Below are 21,295 nucleotides of genomic sequence, written 5' to 3' on the forward strand. Positions count from 1 at the left end.
TAACTTTAATGACCCGAATACCCCGAAGAGTTTTTAACCACTAAATTTGCTTCTAGAAAATGATTTCAAAAGTAACAATTAAGGCTGCTTCTAGAAATAACGATGATAAGGTGTGATTAAGCTAGAAAAGATTTAAAATTTGAATATTCACATGTTCTAAGTTACGAGTTTAAAGATACAAACTACACAATATGTTGCATCATATCGTTTCAAAACTGAATTTGTGGTAACATTTCAACTAAACAAGAAGAGAGTTAGAAGGCATAATCAATATTCTATAAAAGGCAAACTTTAATGAGCATTTGAAGCTGACCCTCTTGCAACCAACATACAAAATTTAAGGTGGTCCAGGGAAAAGATCTTGAAAAAAGAGGGCCAGATCACCATTAATAGCATCAAAAGCTACCATCTTCTCCACAGCATTCTGCCAATTGTTTCACATTTTTAGTTATAGTTATTGTGAAAAACAAACTGTCTCCAATAGAATGCTATATAATCATGATGATTACAGCACCTTATACTGGTCATCTTGAGCTGTTATCATTTCATTACAAAGTCGGTCGATATGAATGCCTTCGATGGTATAATCCAATATTGATGCTGATCTCCTAATAACTTCTTGAGGAACACCTGAAAGGTAATATAATACTGAAGGCCTATGAAACCATATATGAATTAAAAAATTAATTAACAATGGGCAGGTTCTGCTGGTATTACACTAGTTGTAGACTTGTAGTACACATTTAGTTTTGGTTTTATATAAGACAGGATGCATTTAATTTCCTTAGGTGCTAAACATGTCTAGGCAAAGTATCATAATCTTAATCGTCGAAACTATAAAATGATAAAACAGAGTTTATATAAGTGACATGGTTGAAACATACCAGCAAGAAGGGCACAATGGTGTCCTGCAAAAAGAAAATTAAAGTGACATTTTAATTTTTTTTTTCCTTCTTTTTACTCGCATTGAATTGAATTGAATAGCTAATACCATTATACCAACTCACCATAGCTGAGAAGTGCATGTCCAGGAACCAGCCTGACATATACAAACTGACAGATGATATTAATAGTGGAGCAAGAAAACTTAAACAAGGACTTAGACTTTGAATGTTACTTAAGGCCTTGTTGCTTTTTTTACCTATATAGAAATACAATTTCATCAATGTTTTCACTATTGTCGTCGGGTCTTAATATGCTCATCGTGTAGTATTTGACTTTATCCGACTGATATTCATCAACGATTTTAATTAGTAACTCATAGTACATGGATATGAATAGAAGCTTTCATGCTTTAAAATTATTAACTTGTTACCTGAGATAAATCACTATCAACAAATATCTGGGTCAAGTGAGTGCAAATTAGAACCTGCAGCGTATGTTTACGAGTTTGGCAGTTAGTCAACAACCTCACCTAGTTTAACCTCGGAAGTTGTAGATGCTTCACAATATGCACCCATCTATATCCAAAAAAATAATCTATATCTTATTTATTAACATTAGAAGATTTTTTTATATCTGGGCACTAGTTGAAGTATATATGTAATGTATGGACTTTGAAGTATATATGCAATTAGCAGGTGATGGGTGATTGAGAGTTGAGATCAGTTTTATTTTTTCTGATAGGAATTTTTGAAAGGCAATTAATCCCACATCGGATGACTGAAATATACAAAGGTGAAGGGAGTGGCTATAAAAGCAGAGGCCCAAGAAAGGAGTAAGCATACCTTTCTCGGCCTTTTGGCTAAGATCAAGTGTAGTATCTGTTCTTATCAGTTTAATATCTGATATGTGGGCCATTGGCTCACTCGATATTAATCTTATTTTTTATGGGGAAAGGCCCATCACAATAGCTTGCTATTGGGGTCTTTGAGTGTCGCCTTGGTGTTGCACTACAACCTTGGCTGGCGCACCCCTCCAATTTTTAGTCAAAATTTTGCATGTTCAGCTTATTTTAAGCTTTTAATAATTTTTTTTTGAATTTATATTTCAAAGGCCAATTGTTTGCTCAGAAAGCTTACAAGCTTTTCAAAATGGAAACTTTTAAAAGCCTGTTTCAAATATAAATGAAGTTTACTGAACTTTAAAAGGGCAATTTACTCGGGAAGTTTTTCAAAAAGGCAGCATTTTAAGCTGTATCAAATATACATCAAGTTTACTTTTTAATGATTTTCAGCCAGGGCAAGAGAAACAAACCTTTGGAGGAGAATACATTGAGATAAAATGTTCAATTGTTCCACCAAGGAGTCCAACACCATCTAAGAATGGAAGAGGTGAATGCTTAGCATATCATAAAAAGAGTAAATATATAATTAGGTCATAAAAAGAGAATAAATATATAATTAGTGTCATCTTTACATTTTCAAACTAATGATCGAGAAGTAGCATGCCTTAAAATATTATAATATCATTATGAATATCAATAAATCAACTTCGACTGGTTACAGCTTCTAACATTTCATCGTTGCCTGCTAAGAATTCACGTAGTTACACCAATAAATACCTTAGCATCATTCCAACTTGGTGCAGATCAATCATAAATGTCGATTGTTCAGCTGTCATAAGCTTGCTTCCCATAGCGCAGAAAATCCTGTACTTGCATTAATCATTGATAAATATGATAAGAATATAAGCGATCCGAAAATCATTATGATTGCATATTAGAAGGGGGTTAAAGCTAACCTATCAGTTAAACCCACTATCGCAGCATCTGCTGGTACAAAACTTCCAATGTGGGCAAGAAAAACAATCAATGCTACCTGCAATGTTAAATGGCATTCAATCTGGGTTTTTTTTCATGAGGCTTTGTTGGACCCTATATGCAAGTTTATGACGAGAATATTCTGAGAACGTACAGAAAATAGGAACCACCTGCTTTATGTAAATGCTTTTTCCGGAATAATTAGGCCCTGTGATGATATGAATACTCCCTGAGAAACGTAATTCAGAGAACCAACAAATGAATAAACATGATGTTTGTGAATTCTTAGAAGCTAAGTAAACAAAGAAACATTCAATAAAGATGACATGCCATATACCATGATCAATAATCTTGGTATCATTTGGAATAAATGTGCCAACTGTCATTTCCTGCAAAACATGTCTGATAACAGATTGCACTGAATATTATTGCCTAAATATTGAATTGGGTAGTCCATTCTGAGAAGAAGAAAAAAAGATATTCTGACCTTCCATTCCTAATATCAAGCACAGGTTCAGCACTCAATGTGGGTCTTACATAATTATTTTGACGAGCGACCAGTGCCAATGACAAAAGGCTATCGAGCAATGAGCAACATTAGTCAATAAATACTAAAAAACAGGTTATAAAAGGTCGAGAAGCTAAGGATCAGCTAGCTAAAAATGTATCTGACCAGTCAAGTTCAGCTGCAAAATTGACCCCCTTGAGTAGATGCATTGAGAACTCAAGAATATGCGACACTAAGTCCCTTGTAATGGCTCTCTCCGTATCTTTGAAAGGATATGAGTAAATACAAGAAAGAAACAAAAAATTGATTAATACAATGCATATATTAACTTAAATCCTGAGAGTTGAATTTTTTATGCCCAGGCGAATGAAAATCTCTTGGTATGTGTTAAGAAAACTGAACGGTTCCCCAGCCTGTTACGATTTCATTAGCAGCTGAAAGAGAGTTTATTATTAAGATCACATACCCAGAATTTTATGATAGATGTCTCCTAAAAGACTGTCCAATTCTCGTGGTTTTGCATTGCGGTAGTAGAACTTTCTAGCGTCACTGTCTTCATCAGAGAACTGGAAAACGAAACTCGGGCTTAATGAATTAGAGTTGATTAAATGCATCTAAATATATGGAAATGTTATATATTAAGATTAACAAGTAATCATCTTACTGCAAATTCGTAGTCTTCAAGGTTGTCTAGAACTCTTTCCTCTAGCCTTTGTTCAAATATGCACATCAGGTACCCTATTCGGAAACAGAAATATAACTAAAGCATATGAAGATACACACTCAATTTCAACACTAAAGAAACAACAGTTTAGTTACACATCCTTCAACATATGAATTTTTTAAATTGGAGAGTGGCAACAATGTTTATTTACTTATATTGTTACGGCGATAAAAAGTAGCTCCTAAACTGCAAGAGATTTTAGGGATAAACTAGGAGTTGTGGTATCATCAATGTTTTTTTACTTATGTTCTTACACTATTCCTATATCTATAATTATATTTACTTGGTTACAGTTATTTTCTATTTGTACTATTTATTCGTATATCTATACTATAGTCATAGATCATAGTTTTAGTTTCAAGCTGTGTAGGAAAACCAGAAGAGCAAGTAACTAAGTAACTCCAATAAAAGTTGAAATACAGCTATCGTTGATGAAGGTAATGGAAAGATCTTTGCTTTGAGGCTCACTATGGGGCCTATATGTAGGCTAGTAATTGGAGCCTAGCCTGGACCAACATCAAATCTTTAGAAGAAACAGGTTGGGGGTAACCATGAGACATTAAATAGATTTACTAATTTTACATTATATAGTTATAACCACATTTATTTACAAAATTTAAGACTAAAAATTGGAGGGGTGCACCAGCCAAGGTAGTAGTGCAACACCAAGGCGACGCTCAAAGACCCCCAATAGCAAGCTATTGAGATGGACCTTTCCCCATAAAAAAAATAAGATTAATATCAAGTGGGCCGATGGCTCACATATCAGATATTAAACTGATAAGAACAGATACTACACTTGATCTTAGCCAAAAGGCCGAGAAAGGTATGCTTAATCCTTTGTTGGGCCGCTGCTTTTATAGCCACTCCCTTCACCCTTGTATTTTTTACTCAACCGATGTGGGATTGTGAGCTACTTTTTCCTTTTGGTTCCACCACAAAAAGCTACCCTTTTAATATCAGTTTTCACCAATAATTCTACTCTAAACTAAAACTTCAGACCCTTTTCTAATTGTACCTGATTGAGTAAAATTTATTTCAAACTTAAAGAGCACAGTACTTAAGTTTAGATAGAATATATAAACATATGGGTAAGAAGACTAGCATTATATACAATATGTCAGCCATGTATCATACTCCAGTAAAAGTCTATGATGATTAACTTCAGCCCAATTGAAGTACATACATTTAGGTGTTAGATACTATCAAACATGGCAAAGAAGAATGACAAACCTATTTGATTAATATAAACAACTTGTGGGAGCAATCGATCTCTCGACATGTAAGGAAGACGTGCGAGTTCTAATGATGATACCTGCCCAAGGAATGGTGTAATCATTACTGGCAGCGTATATTGATAAACACATATTTACTTCCAATATCGACGCCATTACAGCATTTGTAAAGTTAAGATTAAACCTCCTCCAAAAATTCTGGCAATTCTTCATATATTTGCCTCAGTTCATCCAACTGCATTTGATTATGAATGAAAGGTTTGTCAAAAAAGGAACATGCACTTGAAAGGTAAAATAGATGGAAAGAGAGAGGGAGAGATATATAATGTGTGCTTAAGAAAACCCAAATATAAAGTCCTTGACCTCTTCACAAAAACCATCTTTCACAGATGTCTCGTAACCTTTGTCTTTACTTCTATTTACATCAATAACACCAATTATCTACAAAAGAAAAACCAAATCAATTTTTTTTTTGTGAAAGTTCAATATAAGTCAGTAACCCATATCATCTAAGATAGCACCTAGAGGAGGAGGAAGTAAACATTATATTTCACAGCAATGAAATTTTAATTAAAGAAGCATGGTCTTACATATTGTGAAATGAATAATCAGTAAAGTGAAATAAAAGGTAACTAACCAGTTCATATACATAAGCCAGATCCATTGAAATGCAAGAAGCCGCCTATTAAAAAGTCACAATCCAATTAATTGCCTTCCAGCTACAACAACGATACATAAAAACAAATGACAACAAAATTGCAGCATTACCAATTTTCTAGAGAATAATTCAATACCTTCTCAACAATATGTACATTAAAGTAGTTAGCATGGTCCTGAAGATTTTCAGAAACTCCTAGTTCAAATATCTTGTTGATATGCAGGAGTGCAGCAAGGCTCTACATGATATAAGAAACATAAGTTAAAACAAGTTGATGACAAGGTCCTTATATGCATACGACTATACGCAACATATGTTGTCATTAAACATGCATGTAAATAATCAACTGCTACAGATGTGTAGAGGTCTTATTTATCGTCTGCGTACGGAGTAATTCTTATCTGAAGACAGGGTTAGCATGCAACGCATGTCTTCTAAATTTTAGAATTAAAGTTTAGACTAAAAACATCAGTTTCAGGCACCACAGCGAAATGTATATTTTAAAATTATGCATGCTTTCAGATAGATACAAGGATGTCATGAAATGAAGAACAAATATTACCTTCAAAAAGGATGTCCAATCACCACAGGAACATACAGAACTGGGGGAGTTGAATTTCTACCATGCAAAAAACTTAAATAATGAGTGAGAACATTACAGATAAAAAAATATACTAAAAAAGTAATTATTCTGGAGTTGTAACATATAAATAGACTTGATGACACCGACTATAGTGGACCACAATGGCAAAATAGTAAAGCTTCTTATGGGCTGCAGTAATTCAGTATGAATACCAGGCAAAACTCGAAATATTGAATCACCCATTAGTATAAAAATATTTCAATGCTTTAGAATTTGGGATTGTAGTCTGATATTATATCGGTCAGCATGAGTATAACCAGATTGTACAGCAAACCACTTCCATATCCGATAAAAAGTTAATATGTAATTTAAAATAAATAAATATAAGATATAAGATAGTATTGTACCTTCAGTATGTGGGGAACATCCTTAACAGATTTCAATGTATTACGTAAAGCAGTCAACAATTCTTCAGATGCAACGAAGAACGATATCTGAATCTATCAAAGAACACAAACATTTTTGTAGATACTGAATAAAGCACAGAAAGACGAATACAAGTTTAAAAAGGATACAACATCCAGACGACTATTCAAATTGTCGATGTCTAGTATGGGCCTGAGAAACCATGTCCTATTACAGAGAAAACAAACCATCGTATGAAACTGTAGGCTGCAGGAATATTTCTACACTTACAGAACATATAGCAGCAAATCCTTGTTTACCTGAAAAGACGTTTGCCCATAGGTGTCACACACTAAAAATATAGAACATCGATTAGATACTAATTTCAAAATCAAATAAGATAAAAAAGAAGAGAGCAATCTCCACACCTTATTCATCATTCCAAAGACAGAAAACCTGCATGTAATCAAATATTACCATCAGTCATATTGATAATGATTTCATTGGAACTAAATCATTGATCTCTCAACTATAGTTACTTTTGATATGTACATAAACAGAAAAGAACAATTGATTACCCTTCTTTTGATCTACCAATACCCATGTAGCTTGGATGCTTGTCTGTTTGGAATATCTGCAATGCCTCGTGAGCTGCGGAGTCAACTTTAAGAAATTTGTTCCTGCATTTCAAAAAGAGGACTTATAGGCAACCATTAGATGGTAATATGAACACAAAAAGTATGATTGCATACAGTGAGATTTGCATGATAGAATTGATCACAATAGACACACTCCCACACTCATTTTGTTCAATGGTATCCACGACTCTTTCATTCTCCAATATGGCAAGAAGTCCTCCACTAGCACGAACTTGAACTTCACTCTCTATGTCCATCATAGAGCTTAGCTATAGTCAAAAAACAATAAAATGTTGACTCAGACTAAAGTACAACTTTGGAAACGGAACCGATCAAACTAAAATTATATTAAAACTGCAGCACGAGTATCTAAAACATGACCATTTTGTTCAACAATATTAGATCCAATAGTGTGGTGGTAGAAGAGTGGCAGGAGAAGAAAACAATATAGCAACAATAAGTACAAAACTCAAAAGCAAGGCACACAATGGAGGATATATACACAGTGTCCACTCTTATTTTAGTCAGTTAACAGAAGATTTTACCAAAGACCAAACAAAAAATTGTAACCGCAGAGGAAGATATACTTGATTCAACACTCGTAAGATTACACATTTAATTTTTATAAGCTGAATTCAGAAAAAGTACAATGCACGTGATTTCATCAGCTTTTTAGAGATATAACTAGCAAGAAGAAGAGATAGAATATGCTGGAATTCGTTTAATAAACGGATTAACTATGTGAGAGTCTTCAACGTAATTGGCATGAAACACTGTGTTAGACAAACAGTAACTAGGGAGGAGTGATAACTTGGGAAAAAAATCGTGAACTTACAAAGGAGATTCTTTCTTTAATGTTTAACCCATCATCCATTCCTGCTACTCGGAGATATATTAATCTGTCTTATGAAACCAAGAGATAAAACAGCAAGGCCGGAATATTAGGAATGGAGAACTTTATAAGCCGAATGACAACATGTCTATGGAATCCTATCATATGATATGAGAGATATAAAGATACAAAAAAGTAGAAGCATATTCATATTAATTCATCACTACAAACTTCTGGTGCTACCATCGGCCAGAACATAGATAAGTTTCTCAATGCTTTTGTCTCAGTTATATTAGAATAATAAACCATTCATGTTAAAATCATAGCTTACTACACAGAAAAGGTATCATATGATAATGGATTAAGTTTGTAAATGACAGATCATAACAGTGTTCACTATATACGAAGAATATAGCAAAACAAGTATTCAATGAAACCCATAAAATTTTATTTGATTGAGAAATCCAAATTTTCTGAAAGGCAAAAAGATTACTGGCGATATACTTGAGAAATATGTTTATTATTGCACAGTGTTACAACCAAAGACATTTAAAAGCAGTCATCATTAACTAACTTTTATACGGAAAGCAAAAATAGGCGGAATTGCATAATTGAAAATCTTTTTAAAGTTACTACACCTGTGCCATGCTTGTTCATAACTAAATATTGAACTCTTCATCTGCTTTACAGAAGGCACCTCGCTTTCACCATCTGTATCACTAGCGAGAATGAATACACAATCCACAAGCTCAGGGTGCATAAAGAATACAAGAAAACCTACCATTTTGTTGTAAAGCAGTTAAGAGAAATTCATCACTCTTGGTACTTGTGTATATGATCAATGGCTTAACCTGATACTTCACTGGGACAAGACAAAGTAAGAAAAAAGAGTTGTTAAGCTGCAGTAAAATTTCTAATGAACCAAACTTAAAAGCTGTATAGCTGATGATATGAAATAGAGGTAATCAAATATCAGAGGGAAGAGGAAAGGAAATCACACCATCTAAATGATTGGAAATCCAAATACTATTTTATTGATGAGCTAATGAAATTCCCTTCACCTTGGAATATATATCTTATGTAAGAGGGAAAGCAAAAGTATCTGTTACCCATATCAATCAAGGGAAACTCTCCAGTTCCGTCTTCCCATAGTTCCAGCACATGAAGTTCACGGGTAAGAGTATCATAATAGGAAACTCCAATTCTAATTACAAAATTTTAGTACTGTGTTAACTCTACTACACATATCTTCATCTTCATATCATATTAAAAGGGAAGACTTAGTCTGCAGGATACTGTAAATATAAGATTATTATGTACATTATTCCTGGTAAACAAATAAATGTGATAATGATTATCGTATATCAGTGAGGATAACGTCAATATGAGTTTGATTCCGCATACACAAAATACTGATGTTTGTTTACGAAAGAAGCTTAACCTATGACCCTGCATGAGGCATGCCATGTACACCTGCATAGACAAACCATATTAAATTATTAGCGCCAAATAAGTTTAGGGAAACATTACGCAATGAAATTTTATATTAATATAAGCAAAAATAATATTCGCAGATCCCTTAAGACAAATTAGCCTGTGCTTCCAAATACTTTCCATTTCTATTCCTTCGTGACAATGAAGAAAGGAATAGTTTCTCAAAGTAAAACAGTTTTTAGACGGAAAAGCCTGGATTACTTACAAGATATCATTTTGGTTCTAGAAAACTTAATTAACTAATTTCTGTTATTTCATTAGTTATCATGAAATTTATTATAGCTATAGTATATTAGTGATGATGTCCACGTGGCATTGCATTAAGGAACGAAAACTGAACTTTGCTGTCGATGACTATTTCTATGTTACTGAATTGCTAAAATATTGTTTCCTTTAACTTAACTATTAACATTAATTGCTAAAGTAAGTTCGAATTAGCTAGATACGAACTTGCAACAATTCTTCAAATCATATATTCATATCAAATATCAAATAAAGTTACAAAACGCGATCGATAAATCAAACATTAGTACCGTTAACGCCTAATAAATCGAAGTAATTATTGCTAATACATGATAAATGAAAGGATTGAGATATTATACGAGTACGATGACGAAGAAAACGTGAACAGGTAAAATTAGGTTACAAAAATGAAAATGAATGGAAGCAATTAACTGATCCGATAAATAATAGTAAGTGATATGATGATATACAAGTTACAGAGAATGTATTAATGGCGTTGATTAACGCACCTGAGGCGCAGCTTCTGTTTCATCTACCTCCTCCTCCATAGCACAATTCGAGCGTGTGTGTTTTCGCGCGAAAGTGAATCGGTGTATTTGTGCATAGTTTTCGACAATGGTTAAACTAATTAATACGGATTAACTATGAAATTTGGGATTCGTTTAACTGTATCTTTTAACCGACAATATTTATTGGATTTATAAGAGAATACTCTCACTTAGACCATTCCCATTCATGACGCCGTCATGGGCATTTCCTCACCGCCACATCAGCTTTCTCTCTCATTCTTCCTCACCACTTCCTCCCATAACACTCTCATAACACACCATTGCCAACCATGACATACTCCTTCACCATTACATACCCCACAAAATAAATTAATAAATTAAGATACAAGTTGTATATGTTATGTGTACAAATAATTAATGCACAAAACTAGGAGAGAGATTATGCAATTCGTCCTCAGTCATGCGTAAATATGATTTGGTGCAGGGCGAAGATGGAGGGAAGAGTGAGGGCGGACATGAGGGCAAGGGAATGCCATTGGTGTCCTCGGAGGGCGGATGTGAGGGCGGCCTCATGACAGCACCGATGGGAATGGTCTTATACAGAGTATGACTTAACCTTTCTTTTTTCTTCTTTTTTTTTTTTTTTTTTTGCTAAGATAACGATGATCACATTAAAACAAAACAAAACATTTTTTTTCATTAATAAAAAAGACAACAATAACACAAACGAATTAAAAAGACGAACACTGCAAGGCTCCGGAGCACACACAAACCCTCAAAACAAATAGCAAAAGCTATCTAGCCCAAAAAAAAATAAGAACTATTAGAAAACCCAAAACTATTCAACATACGAGATATAGAGTTGTACGAAGTACTCGAGTACTTAACATATAAGATGTGTATTAGTAAATATTTTAAGAATTTTGGAAAGGTGTCCTTATGTGGTACATGCTAGAGTTGTACGAAGTAGTTGAGTGTTTGATTAGGTCGAAATTTCATGATCTCGTTCCTAATTTATTTATTGTTCAGTATTTTTTTAGAATGTCACAAATTAATTATCTACTTTCATAAATAAATAAGAATAAAAGTGTAAAGTTCTTTTTTTTTTTTTTTTTTTTGTAATCTTCTTGTAGTTCTACTGTTGTTTACTACATTACCTAGTAGAAAGTTAACTTGCATTCAAGTCCAACAACCACATTAAACAAACTTCACAACAATCGTATACTGCATTAACAACATCAACATAAATACATGATTTCATTACAATAAAAAAAAATTTATAAGCAAGGAAACCCTCTTATGAACGAGAACATTGGCTCACCAATAAAAGGTAAAACCTCGGGTAATCAAGCCTCCCGAGCGCGAATAAACTTCACAACAATGTCTACAACATCATTGTTCCAAATTATTCAAATAAAACGAATGCTTATCAGAAAACAAACATTAAAATCAAAATCAAAATTGCAAAAATTCACACAAACAATTTAACCCCCATCTTCATCCTTGCAACTACTGCTTCAAGTCGTTCTTTATCAGCAATCACTTGAAAATACTTTCTATTATACAATTCATTGGGAAGTTTTGGATTGATTTACTTGAAGTAGTTGCATCGTTGTTCAAGAGAAAGACTATAACTTGGGCAACTCTTAAATCGACACACAGGGTTTGTTCGTGTCTAAGATGTCCAAATACGTGCAACATCGCCACAAAAGCATCTTTCCGTTCCAGAGTTGTTCATCTTCGTGTAAGTTGAGAAAACATAACGAAAGATATGGAGAGATAAGCGGGCGAATGTTACTAATTTAACTATCATCTTCGTGTAAGTTGAGAAAACATAACGAACGAGATATGGAGAGATAAACGGGCGAAGGTTACTAATTTAACTATAATTTTGGGATTCAAGGTTATCAATATGAAGGATCTACGTGTATCTTGAGGTAATAGAAGATATATATACAGCATAGTGTGGCATTTTTACAACAAAAAGTTCACGTGGCCAAATGTTACCTTAATTTTACATTCATTAAAATCACATTCCTTTTCTATTTAAAATTAAAGTACAAAGTCTTTTTCTTGCATCGGTAAAACCAATATTACATTTTATATATTGTCAAATTGTAAATTGTAACTTATGTTGCCTTTCGATTCATTGACCGACTAAATCACCACTCCACTGTTCTAACTTTTTTCAGGCGAGTCACTAAGTTACAACTTCCTTTTTTTTTTGGTAAGCGAGGAAACCCTTGTTGAGTCCCCAAAATAATTAAGGATTTAATTATGACAAAACAATATTTATTTGCACTAAAGTGTTATGTGCAGCCAGCACACGTTTGTTTATGTATAGTCAGCTAATATAGCTGTGTCGAGTGTTTAGTATGCTGCCTAGTCTATCAGCACAAGGTAGAAATGTATTCTTCGAATCAGCACAGGATGTGCACCCAGCAAATCAAGAATATCAAGTGACTCAGCATATGAAGGACCAGTAAGTCTGGATATTAGCATACAACACAAGACAGCCATGCTCCATTACAAGCATGGTAGTTTCCCAGAGTGGTCTACATCAACGCACTATTCAACAGAAGTCGAAGACAAAGTTGAACAGAAAAGGACAGGAGTCGGCGGCTGACAAGTGACCTTACAAGACCACGTGGGAATGCAGAAGTGGAATGCATGTGCAGACATGTGTTATACTTTATTCATACCTAGGGAACACAACATTCCATTTGTTTAAATCAAATGGTAGTGCCAAACCGAATGGGTGTGTTCCAGCAAATAGCTACCTAAGAGGAAAGAAGGAAAGCACGCCTTCTGACACAATTGTCCCCACAAGTACAAGGCATCCAATGTACTAGTGGACAATAGATTAATTACACAGTTAATAGAACTATTATATATATTGTTGTATCCACTATTGTAAAAAGTAGTGGTGTGGGTTTATCTGTTAGAGTCAAAACCGTGTAATAGCTTTAGTTTATCTCTTAGCTATAATCTAGGTAATCTGTATCAACCAACTATCATTTCCGCCAAGGATAGTTGTGATTCTTTCTGATTTAATCAATAAAGAATAACAGTTGAAAATTACCTGTGACTCTATCTTATTTACTACAGAATACTAAACGTGATTAACTGACTAGTTAATTAAGAAAAGAATTGTATTCACCCCCCCCCCCTCTACAATACTCCTGTTGTTATTAAGGGACCAACAACTGGTATCAGAGCTTCAGTCTTGATAATTAATATCTTGGATCTGAATTCTCTTATGGCTTCGTATTCAAACTCAGCTTACCTTGAGAATGGCTCGTCTAACAGACCACCTAAGTTTGATGAAGATGAGTATGAAACCTGGAAGGCAAGGTTCATGCTCCATCTTGAGTCTGTGGATTCACTCATGCCTGGAATTGCCAAAGATGGCCCTTTTGTTCCCACTGAGACAGTTGGTAGTGCACCAGCAACAGCTGACACTCCTGCCATCCCTGGCAGAGAGGTTATTCTCACTCCCTCTAGATGGGATGATGAGGATAAACGTCGAGTTGGTCTTGACCCTAAAATCAGAACCCTGTTAGCCATAACTTTGCCTAACCCACTGTTCAAACTGATCAAGGGAAAAGAAAATGCTAAGCTTATGCTTGACTACCTAGATGTCACCTATGAGGGTATGGGAGAAGTTAGGCAGAACAGGATGATTGCTCTTAAAAGAGAATATGAAATGTTTTTTGCCTATAAGAATGAAACCCTTAAGCAAACCTTCATTAGGTTTAACTCTTTGATAGCAGACCTGACCACTTTAAATGTAACCTACACTGAATTTGAACAAGTGAACAAATTCATTGATGCACTGCCATGTAAATGGAAACCTGTTACTGACCCATTAAGAACCACACAGACCCTAAAAAACTTTAACCTGTCTTCTCTCTACAGTTCCCTTTGGAATCATGAGAAGGCAGAAGCCAAGTTTGAACTTAACATGAAAGAAAACTTTAGGTCTGCCCCCACCACTTCAAAATCATCTAAAAATGATGATGCTGCTCTTATTGCTGCTGCTAAATGGAAGAAAGCTCAAAAAGCTTTACTGGTTCAAAAGTTACTGGCAGAACAAGAGTCAGCTGATAGTGTTGAGGAAAATGGTACTGGGTCTGAAGAAAGCAGTACAGATGAAAGTGATGTAGAAGGGTTTGCTGAAGGTATGGCTCTGCTGGCTAGGCAGTTCAAAAGGTTCAATCGTAGTAGAACCAGCAAGTCATACAAAGGGAGCAAAAAGCCAAATGCTAGGTACAACAGCAAGTCAGTCAAGGGTCCTAAATCTGAGTGCTTTAATTGTGGGAAGGTTGGACATTTTGCTGCTGAATGCATGTCCAAGAAACCTTCCACGTCACATGCTAACTCTTTCTCAAAAGCTGATAAGTACAAAAACAAGTACAAAGCTATGAAAGCTCAGATGAAGGAAAGTGCAAAGACTGACAAGAAGGGTAAACAGCCAGAAAAGGTTCTAGTTGCTGAACATCATGACTGGGATGAAGCCAGCACGTCCTCATCTTCTGATAGTGATACTGATGATGATGGTGCTGGTTATGCTACTGGTAAAAAGCTGTGTTTGATGGCCAAAGAGGTCGAGGAGTCTGATGAGGATGATGGTGGTAGTACGTTTTTGGCTGATATGAGAGAAGCTGATCAAAACAGAGATTCTCCTCAATGGAAAACTGAAATGATGTATAAGGTTGATAATTTTCGAACTTATACTGATGATGAAAAAGCTGAAATGTTTGACTACCTAAGAATTGATTTATGCAGAAGCTGCAAACGTGAAGAGAGTTTGAAATCTAATAACAAATCTTTAAATGAAAAACTCAAAGGCAAAAATGATGAAATTAAGATCTTAAAAGATACAATTTCCAAACTTGAAAAACAAAACTTTGCTTTAGAAACTCTTCACGTTGAGGCAGCAGAAGTCAAGACCCAGCTGGACAATCTCAAAAGAGTTGTTGCTTCATGGTGCACATCTGCTCAACGCACAGCTAAATGTGTTAACGAGCAGGTGCCTGCCCAAGTTCAAGCCTTCTTTGCTGGTGACTATGCTGCTGCTGCTGCTATTGCAGAAGTTACTTTCATGGACCCGATTCTTGAAACTGATCCTGAAGCTGTCTTGCCAAATACTTTTGCCAAGATAGTTGAAGGTAAAAAGGTTGTGACAAACAAATTTGTTAGACCTACTGTGTCCCCACCACCTGCCATGAAAGAAATTTTGGAGGATGAAGTTAAAGCAAGAGAAGCCAGTAACTCAATTGATGAGACTACTGACCCCTCAAGCATCCACTACATGACTCCGAAAGAAAGACGTATTAAAAGGGAAATCACTGAAAACAATTTGAGTAAAGTTAAACCAACTGATTCCCCTTCGTGTTCGAGTTCTACCAGTGCTAAGCCAGCTGATGACCAATCTACTGGTCACCCAGTAGCTGCAGACAAGCCAGTGAAACGAAATACTGGCAAATCTAAGGCAGCAGTTAAGATACCTACTGGTTCATCAGCATCAGAAGACAAGCCAGCAACTTCCCACGCTAACTTGTCAAATGATAAAGAAAAGACAGTTCGCCATGGTCATGGTACTGGTTCCAAAAGGAAAGCTGCCCATAAGGGAAAAGCAAAAATTGACTCGACTGATGAGCTGTCTATCACTGAGATAATGACAGCCAAGCTTGACCAGCTAATTGAGGCAGTAATTAAAAGTCGACCCGATCCTACTGCCCTTATTAGATCTGTGCATGACCAGCCACAAAAGCCAAAAGTGAGAAAATGCTACAAATGTGGCAGCAAAGCTCACCTGGCTAACCAGTGTACTCAAACCCAAACCCCATTTGCTGCTTCTTCTAGCAAGCCAGTAGAAAAGAAGAAGTCATCAAAGGTGACTCCTTCAGAACCCATCCTTGGATGGGTTCCCAAAAAGAACTAATCTCTAAGTTATTGTGCAGGGCATTCAAAACAAGCAAATCTGGTATCTCGACAGTGGATGTTCGAGACATATGACCGGAAGTAAGTCCCTGCTGATGGACTATCAGGAAAAGGATGGTCCAGTTGTTTCGTATGGAGATAATTCGTTGGGTTACACAAAGGGTTTTGGTACTTTGACAAATGGGAATGTCACGTTCTCAAATGTTGCATATGTAGTTGGGCTTAAACATAACTTACTCAGCATAAGCCAACTGACAAGCAAGAATAAGATAGTCCAATTCAGAAAGAAAATTGGTACTATTTTTGATAAGACAGGGAAGCCACTGCTGACTGCAAAACGTCATGAAAACATGTATCAAATTGACATGAACACAGCAGTCACAACAACTGATACTTGTTTCTATTCGAAGGCAGCAGACAACCTGAAGTGGTTATGGCACAAGAGACTCTCACATCTCAACTTCAAAGATATTCACAAATTATCCAGTAGAAGTTTGGTGTCTGGGCTACCCACAATGTCTTATGTGAAGGACAGATTGTGTCCTGGTTGTGAAAAGGGGAAACATCACCATGCCTCGTTCAAATCAAAGCAAATCTCATCTGTTGAGAAACCATTTCACTTACTTCATATGGATCTATTTGGTCCAGTGAATGTGGCCAGCTGTAGTGGGAAGAAGTATACACTGGTTATTGTTGATGAATACTCGAGATACACTTGGGTGTTCTTTCTAAGGCAAAAGAATGAAGCTGCTGATGAAATCATCAATTTTATCAAAAGAATGGAGCTTTTGAATGGGCAACTGGTGAAGCAACTAAGAAGTGATCATGGTACAGAATTCAGAAATGCTACATTAGAAGAATTTTGTGCTGACAAAGGTCTTTCCCAAAATTTCTCTGCTGTGAGAACACCTCAGCAAAATGGTGTTGCAGAAAGAAGAAACAGAACTCTCATTGAAGCAGCAAGATCTATGTTGGCTGAGTCTGGGTTGAAGAATTCCTACTGGGCAGAAGCTGTGAATACTGCCTGTTTTACCCAGAATAGATCTCTTATTGTGAAAAGACATCAGAAAACTGCTTATGAAGTTCTCAAAGGAAGAAGACCCTCAATTTCATTTCTTCATGTATTTGGCACTCCCTGTTACATTCTAAATAATAGGGATCAGCTGGGCAAATTCGATGCTAAAGCTGATGAAGGTATATTCCTTGGATATTCCAACATGTCAAAGGCATATAGGGTCTACAACAAAAGAAGAGGTTGTTTTGAAGAATCCATTAATGTTACATTCGATGAAACTGCCTCTGCTTCATCTACTGATCGTGAAGATGAAGTGTTACTGTTTGAAGAGCCTACTCAGCAAGCTCTTGATGATGAAGAGCCAGCAGCACAACCCTCACCAATCCATGCTGCTGGGTTCTCTGATGATGAAATGGAACATTCTGTTCCATCTGTGTCTAAACCAAGTGGACCTACTGGCTCTACTGAAGTGCTGCAACTTGAGCCTAAGTCTGCTGGTTCTGAGAGATCACAAGCTGGTACTGATTCTACTGATATTGATCAGCAACCTTCTGTTGCTGCTCACTCATCTGAACCAGCTGATGATCAAGATGCTGTGTGTTCTACAACCAGCTCACATGTTCATAACACCAAATGGACAAGGGAGCATCCGATTGAGCAGATTATTGGTAATCTTGCGAGTGGTGTTAAAACACGGAGGCATGCTACCAGTAACTTTTGTATGCATGTTAATTTTGTGTCTACCATTGAGCCCACGTGTCCTGAGGAAGCACTTCAAGATCCTAGCTGGGTTGGTTCAATGCAAGAAGAAATTACTCAGTTTGATAGGAACAAAGTGTGGACATTGGTACCTGAACCTGAGGATAAGACAAAGAAGATCATTGGTACTAAGTGGGTATTTAAAAACAAGATGGATGAAGATGGTGTCGTTATCAGAAACAAAGCAAGATTGGTTGCTCAAGGGTTTAGACAGGAAGAAGGATTGGATTATGGGGAAACTTATGCACCAGTGGCTAGGATGGAAGCTATCAGATTGTTCTTAGCATATGCTGCTAGGATGAACTTTAGAGTATTTCAGATGGATGTTAAATCTGCTTTTCTGAATGGGAAGCTGCAAGAAGAAGTTTATGTCAAACAGCCTCCTGGTTTTGTAAGCAGTAAATATCCAGACCATGTCTACAAGTTAGACAAAGCTCTTTATGGCCTTAAACAGGCTCCAAGAGCATGGTATGAGACACTTCATGTGTATCTCACTGGTATAGGTTTTAAAGTTGGAACAATTGATACCACTCTATTTTCAAAAGAGATAGATGGTGATCTCTTGTTGGTACAGATATATGTGGATGATATTATTTATGGTTCTAAAAATGAAAAACATTGTCAAGATTTTTCAAAACGTATGTCAAAGGCATATGAAATGAGTTTACAAAGAGATCTGCAATACTTTTTAGGATTGCAGATCAAACAACTTGATGATGGAATATTCATAAGTCAAGATAAATATATCAAAGATATGTTAAAGAAATTTGGTCTGACCTGTTTAAAAGACATAGGGACTCCAATGGCAGCATCCATTAAAATAGATGCTGATCCAAATGGTGAACCAGTCAATATCACTGAATATAGAGGTATGATTGGATCCCTACTTTATCTCACAGCCAGCAGACCAGATATTATGTTCGCCACATGTCTCTGTGCCAGATATCAAGCTGATCCTAAAGAGTCACACTTGCTGGCAGTAAAAAGAATATTCAGATACCTAAAAGGTACTGCTAAACGTGGTCTTTGGTATCCCAAAGACCAGGATTTTGAACTAATTGGGTATTCAGATGCTGACTTTGCAGGGTGTAAAATAGACAGGAAAAGTACTACTGGTGGGTGCCAGTTACTGGGTAGTAGGCTAGTCAGCTGGACAAGCAAAAAGCAAAATACTGTGTCCACATCCACTGCTGAAGCAGAATATGTCTCTGCTGGTAGTTGTACTGCTCAAGTACTGTGGATGCAAAGCCAGCTAAAGGACTATGGTGTTCATGTTACAAAAACTCCAATCTACTGTGACAACACCAGTGCAATTGCTATCACCAACAATCCTGTGATGCACTCAAGGACTAAGCACATCGATGTTCGGTATCATTTCATAAGGGATCATGTTCAAAAGGGTGATGTTGAGTTACATTTTATTTCTACAGACCAGCAATTAGCAGACCTATTTACAAAGCCATTAGATGAGAAACGTTTTAACTATCTCATCTCTGAGCTGGGTATGCTTGAGCTTTAAATAAAAGACAACTTTTGTTGGTGTGCTGGCTCTACAACGTGTAGGGCAAACCAGTAAGTCACATTTATTTACTTACTGCCTACATGTCAAACAACCAGCACAGCAAGGTCTTTTATATTTTGGTTACTTAAATGTTTTAAATGAAATAATAAATAGCTCTCCAAATTTAATGATTCCTTAAAACTGGAAACTCATTTACTTCCAATGATTTAAATTAAATTCATGACATATTAAATGTAACAAAAGTATTTTGTATTTAATACAAAAAAAAAAAAATTATTTTTGAGGTTTTAAATCAATTTGTTTGAAATAAAATCTGATGCATTTAATGCTGTATGGGAGTAATGAGTGTTTAAGCCGTATAAATGTCATGTCAACCGTCTGTATCCCTTTGAAAACGTGCCAATCTGTCACATCTGCCCACGCGCCTGCAGATGACAGTAATTTTCTCTCTCCTGCACTTTTTCACCCACTCACAACGGATAAAAGTGTGTTTCATCTTACAAAATAACCTTCAGTTATTCATTTTTCAAAATACACACACTTTTACTCTCAAAATCTTTTCAATCTTCAAATCTTCATCCTACACTCATCAATGGCAGAACAACAACAGCAATCACCACGTGCTGCAAGCCAGCAAGAGGAACAACAGCAACAACAACCTCAAACAATCGAACCACAACCGCAACCACAACCTGCCCCACAACCGGCACCGGCACCGGAGGAACCGGTGGTTCAAGAACACGTCGTTCAAGGACCACTGTTCAATCTCCACCCCAACCTGATTAGGGCTCCAAATGCACCTGATCACTCACTGATTCGCCTATCTAGAGGCAATGCTGCACATGCCCTCTCTATTCCCAAATCGAAGGTTAACAAAGGGTATGAGGCCCTCATCGAATACATCCGTCAATCACCTTTGGCAAGAGCCATCACCGGTGTACCTTCCCGATTCTATGCTGCCTGTTTGGCACGATTTTGGTATACTGCCACTGTTGCCACCACTCCCGGCAACGTTCCATGTATTCGTGGCATGGTGACTGAAACCCTAAATTGCTCTGTCACCGTCGAAGCTATTAGACGTGCTCTTCAATTGCCCGGTGGACCATTTGTTGCTTCACCTACTAGTGACGAATTAAGAAGGGAGGTGTTGGAGACCATTGGGTTTGCTGGACCAGTGGCACATACACCGTTGAGAAAGCATATGCCACCTCTGTGGTACTACTTCTTTGGGTTGATGACTCAGTGCATGAGTCAAAAGTCAGGAAGCTTTGACCAATGCTCAGATTTTGAGCTCAAGCTTGGTCATGGGTTGTTGTTCAACAGGAACATCGATTACGCCCTTGAAATTTATTTGAGGCTAAGGGAAATGGTGACTGCTAGAGTAAGAACCAACTTGATTCCATTTCCACGATTCTTAAGCCTGGTATTTGAAAGTGAACTGGGTGAAGCTTATCAGCAAATTGCTGATCAATCATTTGAGGTCCCAGTAAAACAAGGGGGTATGCCAAAGGATGTACCTGCTG

The 21,295-nt window shown here is 36.4% G+C and overlaps 1 protein-coding gene and 2 non-coding genes across 3 annotated transcripts; 1 reads left to right on the forward strand and 2 right to left on the reverse strand.

Annotated features, from left to right (window-relative positions):
• Positions 1-115: 115 nt before the first annotated feature.
• On the reverse strand, positions 116-10,557 carry LOC139894364 (DNA mismatch repair protein MSH5-like). Its single transcript, XM_071877609.1, has 34 exons — positions 10,531-10,557; positions 9,726-9,757; positions 9,394-9,488; positions 9,066-9,146; positions 8,923-8,995; positions 8,288-8,351; positions 7,567-7,721; positions 7,393-7,494; positions 7,243-7,270; positions 7,135-7,166; positions 6,985-7,042; positions 6,817-6,903; positions 6,389-6,445; positions 5,963-6,064; positions 5,806-5,850; positions 5,532-5,609; positions 5,353-5,403; positions 5,167-5,248; positions 3,874-3,947; positions 3,676-3,775; positions 3,375-3,471; positions 3,189-3,278; positions 3,039-3,103; positions 2,872-2,930; positions 2,683-2,759; positions 2,504-2,590; positions 2,369-2,390; positions 2,197-2,280; positions 1,316-1,369; positions 1,142-1,227; positions 1,008-1,039; positions 885-908; positions 515-630; positions 116-424 (listed from the first exon to the last, which is right to left on the reverse strand). Exons 2-34 carry the CDS (start codon positions 9,749-9,751, stop codon positions 338-340), a joined length of 2,370 nt encoding a protein of 789 aa, XP_071733710.1. The 5' UTR covers positions 9,752-9,757; positions 10,531-10,557; the 3' UTR covers positions 116-337.
• Positions 1,724-1,918, forward strand: LOC139895444 (U2 spliceosomal RNA). The gene has a single exon (XR_011775891.1). It is a non-coding gene; the product is annotated as a U2 spliceosomal RNA (small nuclear RNA).
• Positions 4,566-4,763, reverse strand: LOC139895452 (U2 spliceosomal RNA). Its single transcript, XR_011775899.1, has one exon. It is a non-coding gene; the product is annotated as a U2 spliceosomal RNA (small nuclear RNA).
• Positions 10,558-21,295: the final 10,738 nt, after the last annotated feature.

Source organism: Rutidosis leptorrhynchoides, chromosome 2 (assembly GCF_046630445.1).
Source record: "Rutidosis leptorrhynchoides isolate AG116_Rl617_1_P2 chromosome 2, CSIRO_AGI_Rlap_v1, whole genome shotgun sequence".
Classification (NCBI taxonomy): domain Eukaryota; kingdom Viridiplantae; phylum Streptophyta; class Magnoliopsida; order Asterales; family Asteraceae; genus Rutidosis; species Rutidosis leptorrhynchoides.

Excerpts from the sequence above, each read along its gene's own strand:
- LOC139894364 (XM_071877609.1), bottom strand. The coding sequence starts at position 9,751 with ATGGCATGCCTCATGCAGGGTCATAG. Across the intron at positions 7,167-7,242 it reads TCTTTGGAATGATGAATAAG|TGTGTGACACCTATGGGCAA; the intron begins GTGTGGAGATTG and ends CTATATTTTTAG. Across the intron at positions 3,948-5,166 it reads TGTTTATATTAATCAAATAG|GGTACCTGATGTGCATATTT; the intron begins GTTTGTCATTCT and ends GTTTCCGAATAG.